General features: G+C 41.4%; 1 protein-coding gene across 2 annotated transcripts; it reads left to right on the plus strand.

Annotated features, from left to right (window-relative positions):
• Positions 1–975: 975 nt before the first annotated feature.
• Positions 976–9,230, plus strand: LOC308370780 (SH3 and cysteine-rich domain-containing protein 3-like). 2 transcript variants are annotated; one of them, XM_080845491.1, is made up of 12 exons: positions 976–1,054; positions 1,608–1,686; positions 4,046–4,202; positions 4,701–4,798; positions 4,909–4,990; positions 5,142–5,239; positions 5,476–5,539; positions 6,211–6,260; positions 6,611–6,714; positions 8,229–8,280; positions 8,441–8,578; positions 8,934–9,230. In XM_080845491.1, exons 1-12 carry the CDS (start codon positions 1,038–1,040, stop codon positions 9,030–9,032), a joined length of 1,038 nt encoding a protein of 345 aa, XP_080701617.1. In that variant the 5' UTR covers positions 976–1,037; the 3' UTR covers positions 9,033–9,230. The 2 variants fall into 2 exon arrangements, with proteins under 2 accessions (XP_080701617.1, XP_080701618.1); XM_080845492.1 differs by having other exon boundaries at positions 4,909–4,968; positions 5,147–5,239.
• The last annotated feature ends 879 nt before the right edge of the window (positions 9,231–10,109 follow it).

Consider the following 10,109-nt stretch of genomic DNA (forward strand, 5'->3'; position numbering starts at 1 on the left):
AGACACACGGGCACACATGCACAAGGACGCGCAAGTTCAGGGGTGGGGCGCGTTGCTTGTTTGGGCTCCCACCTGTTAAAGAAGCCCCCTTTTGGAAAGTCCTCTACGCTTGGGACCAAACAAAAGCTCTGCATGTGTTGCACTGTGTCCATGGCTATTTGCCTTTGAGAGAGACTCTAACAGGCTGACCACTGACTTTCTGAAGAGCAGGACTCACTTACAATCAGGTAAGCTCTCAAAGTTGAACTACTCCAATTGCTTCATTTTGGTGTGCTGTGGTTTGTGAAGCCCTTGGGTACCTGTGATATGTCCTGTTCATTCTCTGCATGTGTGTTTAACTGATGATTCCCCTGTTGGGCATAGAGCAAAACTTTTTACAACTTAAGGGGTGAACATAAGCTCCAGACTCTGGCAAGATGGTCGCTCTGCCTCCACACAGTAGTTTGCGGCATATCTTCTGTCCACACCACTCCCAGAAATGCTCCTCTTTTAACACCCAGCGAGGATCAAATTGCTCCCCAGAATAGCCTGGTCATTTCAGTGTTCTTCCTGTGCCCATTGGAGCCATTGTCAGGCTTTGGGAGAGGACACTGTATGTTCTGTCCTGCCAGCCATGCTGAGCCACTCTGAGTGCGCGGCAGGAGACTTATGATTGAGCCCATTTAAGGCTGTTTTGTGTTCAATTTTCTCTGACTGACATTTCATGTGTTCTCTATCATGTGAGATTAAAATGACCTACATTCAGATTTTGAACATAGATGTTTTTATTCATTTTTGTATTCATTCATTCATTCATTTTTTTTTTCAGTGATCATATGGAAGCCAAGACATGCTTGAATAAATCTCTGTCCATTATATGTTGCTGTTTTGGGAAGGGGTGACTGATAATGACATGAATGACAGTGAACCAAACTGTATGTGTTTGTGTAATTTTTAGCATCTCTGTTCCCTGTGTGTGCGTATCTCTACAGCCCTACAGCGCCCTCCACTGTTTCTGTTAGGCACTGCAGCTGCGGCGTGCCCAATATTCTAACGCAATGGCCCAATATGATCAGTAAGTTTTCAGTCAACATAAAACACAGCGAGACCAACCATACCATAAGTTGGTCTTAATACAGATTTTTCAAATACCGTTTGATATTATTATTATTATTATTATTATTATATTATATGTTATTGTCATATCTGGGTCGATTGAGCTTTCACAAAGCGCCAGAAAGGGTGCCTTGAAGACAAATCACCCATATGAATCCATGGAGTTTTGTAAAAAGGTGCTGTGGTTTTCATGCACCCTAAATGTTATCCTGGTGCCATAGTTACGCAACCTTTTTGCACGTGCTCTACTCTTTCAGATACATATTTTCTATATGATGGTAGGCTATTTCCAGCAGGACCGATACTTTTGGAGAGTCAAAATCAACTCCTAAACACGCGATAATGATTTCAGAGAGACATTTCAGATTACCTGAGAAGGACTGACATAAGTTTATCAATGAATCGACCTAACATGTCAGCAATTTTTATTTTACGACCTACCGTTTTACCTCCACATTTGAAGAATGTTTCACCATCTCATGACTTGGGTGTTTTGCCTATGTGAATTTCAGACTGGATGATAAGGACTCTTTGGATTTCCATGACAACCCACCAGCCCCGGACAATGTGATGCATGAGGAAGACAACACGGTAAGGGGGCGGGGGGGGGGGACCAGGCCAAGATTAATTTACCCTCACGAGTCTCAGAGCAGCCTGCACCCCCACACGGCACAGCAGGACTTATAGTTACAGTTGGAGACATGACCTCGCCATCAACCCTCTATTACTCCCCGAACAAGCCTCTGAGATGAGATGAAACGTTTATCGAGGGCGCTAGTCCTCAGGGTGCCCAGTCCGTGCTAAAGCCTACTCTTGTGTAGGTCTATATTTAGGAACGGCGACACGCTCTTTCCAGATGTCTGGTTTATTTGTGGGTGGTTTTGGTTATTGTTATCTGTGGGATAATGCCTGATACATGTTGTGAGCCGCATGCATATCAGGAGGTCCAAAGGCCGTCTACGTGTTGTTGAGGAAGGTGTACATCATTTTATTTTCGGTGTTCTTTCTTATGTGATATAGGCCTACTGTAGGCCTGTGTGGAATCTGTGAAGATAGATGTGAGTAAATAGATGGACTGAGGTAGCCTATTTATATACAATCATCTGACTGGTTGTATGTGATAACATACAAATTCAGAATAGTTGGCATCTGTTTGGAGCGTAGAAGTGAAAAGCCTGTATAGCTGCTTAAGCCCTGGTCTGTTTGCTGTGTGCTGTGAGTGAGTGTTTGTGTGTGTAAGATAAATAATTATAAAAAAAGAGTATTTTGTTTCAAATATGGCAACCTTGACTTTTAATAGTATAATACACATGTATATGCACGTGCCATAAAAGCACCTGTGTGTATTTATAGACAAGTGAAGTGTGTGTGTGTGTTGGTCTCTGACAGACTGACCAATGTTATTTGAGCTTCTTGAGCCACCTCTCAACCTAGGTTGGACATAGCAAACAACACCACAACTCTGAAAATGATGCATTTACAAAGCCAAAAAAGTTCTCTAAGAATACTTAAAATTTGAGTGATTACTTGGAAGAATTACTGTAACCCAAACATACAAAATAAAGCACTGTTACAAAGCTGTAATTTTATATAACCTTAAGACAGCGCAGATGAATCATCATGGAAAAAAGACATTTCATTAATGTAATAAGCTTAACTTCATGCTAGCATCACATTTGCATTCCCATTTACAGCTAACTTGGCTTTATTGTAATGCTGAAAATAATTCATCAACAAAACTATGAGTCCGGATTACAAAAAGATATAAAGCCCACAAACTAAATATACAGACTCCAAACCTTGTCCAATCTGAATTGCCACGACCTGGGCAGCCTCATGTACCATCCTTATAGAAACACCATCATTTCCTTATCATCCACATTCAGACTTGGATATAAATACAGATTGAAAATGGAAACTTTCAGCGATCTGAAATGGCCATTAGGGAGGAGAGGAAGAGAGTTTGGATGAGCAGAAAATAGAATGTCCGCAGCATAAGGACGTTGCTGAATGCGGAGGCTCCCAGGGGTTTCCCGGGGAATGGGCTCATCATTAGAGAAGCCTCCATCAGAGCAGCCAGGCCTGGAGGCAGGTGGACACCCTGGGCACACAGGCCCAGGGCCACTGGAGCATTAAGGGGAAATCTATCACTAACTTCTCCTGTGCTTAATTATCTGGTTTAAACGCTGTTTAACAGTTTCGCAGACTGGAACGGTTGTTTGGTTTCCTTCTAGTGCTGCCTTCTCTGTACTACATCCAGTAGAGGCAATTTCCTATTTGTTACTTTGCTCTACTTTTGGGTTGTTTATGAATATACGCTGCCACACATAGCACGGGAACGTTGATTGGTTGTTTATGGTATACCCTACTTAACTTCTCTGCGGTGGGTTCGCTACCTTTGAATCATGTGGTAGGCCATCTTTGGTTTCAGCTTTCAAATGCCTGTGAATGGAACAGGACATGTAAATTATTATACACACAGAAATGGTGACATGTTAAGGGTGCGTATGGGATTTGCGTAAGAATACAGTATAATAAAATGTCATGTATGAATCTACTCTGTGATTCAAATTTCTTAGACTTCCAGGCAGGACCCCATGGGGATGGAATGGTTCAGGCCACTGAAACTTCAGTATGACAGGATATGATATCTGAAAGTAACCCCTAAAATCGTTTTCACCTTAAAACCAAGGAACTTTGCTTGTATACACATAAGTTGATAATACATAACAATTTATTGGAAGGTGTCGAAGGGGATTAAATATAGCTTCCACCAAATGCAGTCTTGAATCATCAAGAAGTTCCCATGTTTTTTCAAACCTCAAATAATTCCTGGTAGAAAAGCCTACCTCATAATCAGTATTTTGTACAAAACATGTGTTTCATCAATCTGATGTACTTCTCATTAGCTGCTGTCATTTCTTTTAATTTAGCTGTTTCCCTTTCTTAGCTTTACTTCGTCTATGACGAAGAGGTGGAGGAGGAGGAGAAGGAAGAGCCTCCTCCTCCCGAGCCGGTGAAGTTAGTGAATGACAAACCGCACAAATTTAAGGACCACTACTGCAAGAAGCCAAAGTTCTGTGATGTTTGTGCACGCATGATAGTCCGTAAGTCAATCGCATCTCACTCCTCTCTTGAACAGCTGGTGCAGGAGGAGCTGGATGCCAGGTTTATCCATTAGGTGACCATGGAAACTGTCTCTCCGTAAAGGGACCATCAGTGTTCCAGTATTGCCTTTGGAAATGTTGTCAATCTTTTATAACAATAGTCAGATTATGAACTGTGTGCTCCTCTTTTTCCATAGGTTTCATTCATATTTGTGATCAAATTCATGGGGAGTATTGATTAAATATTTGGCAATCATTCCGAAAAACATATCGTAGTGGATTCTCAGGAGGACTTCATCAATCAGTCCTTGCTTAGTTAAATGTTACATTCACAATCAGTGTGTTTGTCAGGGCACCTACTGGTTTACATAGGATTTATTGTAATGTCATTTTCATCATCATTATAATATCAAATGTTTTAACTAGTATTTAGTAGTCCTTTATTCAGTGTGTCAAAACTGGAGAAATGCTGAATCAATTTATTTTCCTCTCTCTCAGTCAATAATAAATTTGCCCTGAGATGCAAAAACTGCAAGACAAACATCCATCACCAGTGCCAGTCCTATGTGGAGTTTCAGAAATGCTTCGGCAAAATTGTAAGAATTCAAGTTGTACGGTAAATACATTAAATATGTTTCACACGCTCAGATCAAATGGTCTTCAGACTAGAGATCTTCTCCTTCTTCCTCTCCTGTCCCCCTGTCAGCCTCCTGGTTTCAGACGAGCGTACAGCTCTCCCCTCTACAGCAGTCAACAGAACGCCACGGTCAGTCAGCTGCTCCCATTCTGTGAGTCTACACCCCTACCCCCACGTGTGTGTTGTATAGGTTTCAAAAACCACACATAGTATAATAATGTTATCGTCAAAACAATATAATACATTCTGATTATTTGTATAAGTTCTACACTTAGCTTAATGTTTTCCCCTCTAACATAAAGCTCAGTCCAACCGCAGTGACCCTGTCTTTGAGACACTGCGTGTGGGAGTCATCATGGCCAACAAGGAGCGCAAGAAGAATGAAGGGGACAAGCATAAGGTGACCATTTAAGTGTCGAGGCTGCAGAGAAATAAATCACTACAATCACTCTGTAGGGGAGTCAAAAATAGAAAATACAAATAATATATACGTATATAATAATATATGTGATTTTGCTGTTATTGCCTGTAAATTAGTCACTAACCATTCTTTTCAACTATGTCATGGTTCAAACTCAAGTTATTGTCCGTTCCAAGTCATGTCCTCAAACCTACTAATGTTCTGTGTGACTTTAGATGATGATGATGATGATGGAGGAGGAAGACTCCCAGCCTAAAGAAGATGAGGTCGGAGAGGGAGGTGAGTGGCTGTAGGTACAGAACTTGCTAAAAGGGAGTTTTTCTTTGCTACCATCACCTGGATGCTTTTCTAGGGGGCTGAGGCTCAGGGCTCTGTAAATTACCTTGAGACCATTTCAATTGTTATTTCCGCTATTTATAAACAAATACAATTGAATTGAAATTAACCTACATGGATCTGAGGAGGTAGGCCAGGCCCTGTTTTCTGATCAGTTCCATTTGGAACTGAATCCTAAATTATTTAGTTTATGTACGAAAATATATATAACGACTTATGAACTTGTGCTTGTCTTTGAATGAACCTGAATTGACTAGATATGGGAAATATGGGACAGAGTTTGGAGACATATATATAAACCCAGACCTGGGCCATCTGCAGCCCCTTGGCTGTCCCTGACCGGCCCGCGGAGGTCAATGGTCAATATTAGGATTCAAACGTTAAACGATGAAAATGTATATGACTATCAATTTGTATACTTATACTGTTGCATTGCAAGCTTGCTCTCGTGTGTGTGTGGTTGCACAACTTTAATACTGGAAAAAAAAAATGCTGAATTGAGTTTTGCCTATTGGTCCGGCCCTCCACAACAGTCCCGCTATCTCATGAGGCCCCTTTGGGAAATGAATTGCCCACCCCTGTCTTAACCTATTGTGTAATTGGTGTTCTTATAGCAAATCAAGAGGGGGACAAGAAAGGGGACAAAGCTGCAGCTGATGACAAGGTGGGATGACAATGCTCATTTGATGATAATGATGATGCTGCTGGTGTTGATAGTAATGTTAATGATGATGATGGTGGTGATGAGAATGATGATGATGATGACAATGCTGATGATGACGATGTTGATGATGATGCTGATGTTGATGATCATGATGATGATCAGAATTGTAAAACAAGACAATCTCCACCTTAAACCTAATTTACTAAATTACATTTCTTGTAACCATTTGGTAACGCATCAGTGTTGAGTGTATGACATGTCTTCATTTTAATTTTACAGTAATGATAACAGTGATGAATTACTGTGATGAACATTAATGATGAAAGTAATGTCTCTCTGCTGTGTGTTAGAATAAGAAGCCCCAGCCTGGCAAACTAGGCGTGTTTACCCAGTCTCATTCCTACCTCGCCCTGTACCGCTTCAAAGCCGTGGAAAAAGATGACTTGGACCTGCAGTGAGTCAATCCAGATTCCTGCTGTCTTTAAACCTCCCATTGTGTTTGTGTTATTGTTGTCATAGTGAGCCAAGCCTATTTTACAAAATGGTAGAAATCGTGGATGAAACTCCTTAAACCTTAAGATTAGTACTAGCACGCTGATGATACCACTATTTCTCCTATGCCCATCTTTATTATATTACATGTGAAGTTATTTCCATTCCATTTCTATAGTAGAAGACAACCTCATTACAATTTTTTTGACAATTTAAAGATAGCATGAGAATATCAGTGAATGCTCTAGCTCGTCTAATGAATTGTACAGGCCTCCCTGAGAAGATAATTTATGAGAGGTGGGAAAATAGCTAACTTTGATCAAATAAAATAAAATGTTGGGGTATTGGAAGTAATGAAGGGATAGGCTGAAACACACTCTTATGTTGTAGCAGTTCAAATTTCCAGGTTCAAATTGGGATCCATTTGCCTACAATGGGTGTGCATTATTTTCGCATAAATACACACCTCATTATGGATTATTCCATACATAATCTACTTCATCTGGTGTAAAGGTGTGTTTTCCTCCAAAATGCCCTCCTTTCTCAAAACACCTTGTAGACACTTTCTGTACAATTCCAATCCTTCAACAAGACATTGCTCTACCCTGTTGATCCATGTCTAAGTGGGTGTTACAGACTCACAGCCTCCCTGTCTTAATTTAAATATGTTCTTAGATGGTGTCATGAGTGTTCAACAAAGGTTTCACCTTTCTTTTTTGTTTTGTTTTAATAATTGTTTTAATTTTAAACATTGGAATATTATAACTGGTTCATTCAAGAGGTGGCACATAGATTGGATTTATGACCAGATGGTTTCATTTCTTGAATATCATAATCTAACCTGCCTAAAAACAATATTAGTGTATTTGGGGGACTGAAGCATAGTTTAACGTTTATTTTCCACACATTTGCCATGCATGTGGCCTTCTGGGGACGCCAGAGAGAGAGAGACAAAGCCAACTGTCTTTGTAACTACAGATGACAGACAACTAATTGTAACACTGTCCAAAATTGTAAAGCCACACTTAAATATTTAGGTGAGTTTTAAAATAAATTGAATCCCAGGTCATAATGACCCAAGGTAATAGGTTTTATTTTTTTCTTAGCGGAATAGGAGGGTCAAAACTACTGATACATCTGTCTCTCGCCCTTCCCCCCCTCTCCCCTTTACTTTATGTTTGCAAGTGCGTCGCACTTGGACTTTCGTCTGTCTATTTGTCTTTGTCTCTGTACTTCACTTCGTCTGTGTTTCTCTTCATGCCCAGGAGAGGCAGCAGAGAAATGGAGATACCGATTAAGTTCTAGATCTCACTGCTTGCAAGATGCCCATTCTATAAACTACCAAATGCTCTCCAGATCCTTTTCCTGTGTCTTTACAATGTGCCTACTGGAAATAGAAGCATAAATTCCTATGAAGTCTTTTCTATTTAAACGCCACAACTTTATCCTGACTCCAATGTGTTGTGTATATTTCAGTCCTGGGGACCGAATCACTGTGATTGATGACTCCAATGAGGAGTGGTGGAGGGTAAGTGGTCATAACACACACAGCTTCCTATAATCCATAATCTCACATATTCACATACCCACACTCTATCCTCGTCTTCTGCATGGAGTTAGTATTTCATACTACTCAAGTAGTGCTGTCATTGATGAACTGATACAGTGAACAACCCTTCATCTTGTAGGGTAAGATCGGAGAGAGGTCAGGCTTCCTGCCAGCCAACTACATCATACGTGTGCGCTCAGGAGAGAGGGTGTTCAAAGTCACCCGCTCGTTCGTGGGCAACCGAGAGATGGGGCAGATCACGCTCAAGAAAGATCAGGTCTGTGAGCCCCCCCCCCCCCCCCCCCCCCGCCCCCTCTCCTCATGACATCACTCATCCTTAATTACTCTGCTCATTCCACTCAAGTAGGAGCTCAATGCTTTGCAAGAGCAGTTTCAATGATTTTAGCCACTGCGGCAGCTGTTGTGTTATTACATAGTAATAACTAGTGAGTGTGGTACTAATGAATGCTCATCATTGTTAACTACCACCATTTTAAATAGTTAAAGTCATAATTTGTCCTGCTTTGTGTTTGCCATGATAAATGTCCAGACCAGCTGCAGCTGACTAAACCCCTTCTTTTGAGTGTGTGAGTGCTTCCTCTGGCATTGAATGAATGTGTTTATGTTTGCAGATTGTGGTGAAGAAGGGAGAGGAGGTGAACGGCTATCTGAAAGTCAGCACTGGACGCAAGCTGGGCTTCTTCCCCGCCAACCTGCTGCAGGAGATCTAAGCTGGCCTCACAGATACGATACTGCCAAAAGCAACATGGTGTATATTTAAACTCAAACTACAAAAAAGACCACATTGAAAACCATAGCAGTGAATTTTATATATATATATACACCACATTCTTTTTTGTGACTGTTTGAAACTCAGGCGTAATAAAAAGGCAAAAGGTGGCTTGGCTGGAAAAGCAGCTAAATCTTGTCTTCTCCACCTGACACCATCATCTACCACTCAGCGGAGCAGAGCTAATCAACCATGATCATTTCCAGTGGCCATATTGCTTCAATAGAGACCTCTGGTCAGTGAGACATCCTCTGGCTTCCCCTGATTGGTTCAGGGCACCAGAAATAGCTGCAATCACATTTGTGACGCAGAAAGGGACCACGGAGCAGTAATGAGCCAACTGTCACTTTCCTAAGCCTATGCATCCAAGGACCCAAAACCACAGGCATGCATTCTCTGCCAAAATTAGAACTGCCATTAGCCAAAGCAACTACTTACTCCGGTGGGGTCGTGGTTCATGGCATTCTACTCCCTCTCTATCTCTCTCTGTCTCACACACACACACACACACACACACACACACACACACAAACATACACCACCCATCTGCTGATCCATTAGATACCTACGTTAGTATGGAAATGTCATGTGTGTAAGGATCACGGTAGGCTGTTTTTTGAAGCTAATTTAGAACTATATCAATAATCATGTCAAAAACATCTGTAATGTGCCTTCCTGGTATTAAAACGTATTCTTTCCCTTTTTCCACACTCGGTTCAATTTATATAATATATATTATGTAGAGCTGAACTTTGCATGAGGATATTTTGGGGAATTATGGTGTGTGTGCGTGTGCGTGTGCGTGTGCGTGTGCGTGTGCGTGTGTGTGTGTGTGTGTGTGTGTGTGTGTGTGTGTGTGAAAGAGAGAGAGCGAGAGAATGCAGGGAATGTCACCTCCTGAGTGTGCAGTGAAAGAGACAGACAGAAACAGGTGGATCTCTCCCTCTTTTTCCACCCCACTGATGTTTCCTCTCTTTCCTCCTCCACCCCTCCTCCACCCCCTCTTGTCTCCACACTC

Source organism: Sprattus sprattus, assembly GCF_963457725.1.
Source record: "Sprattus sprattus genome assembly, chromosome: 10".
Classification (NCBI taxonomy): Eukaryota; Metazoa; Chordata; class Actinopteri; order Clupeiformes; family Clupeidae; genus Sprattus; species Sprattus sprattus.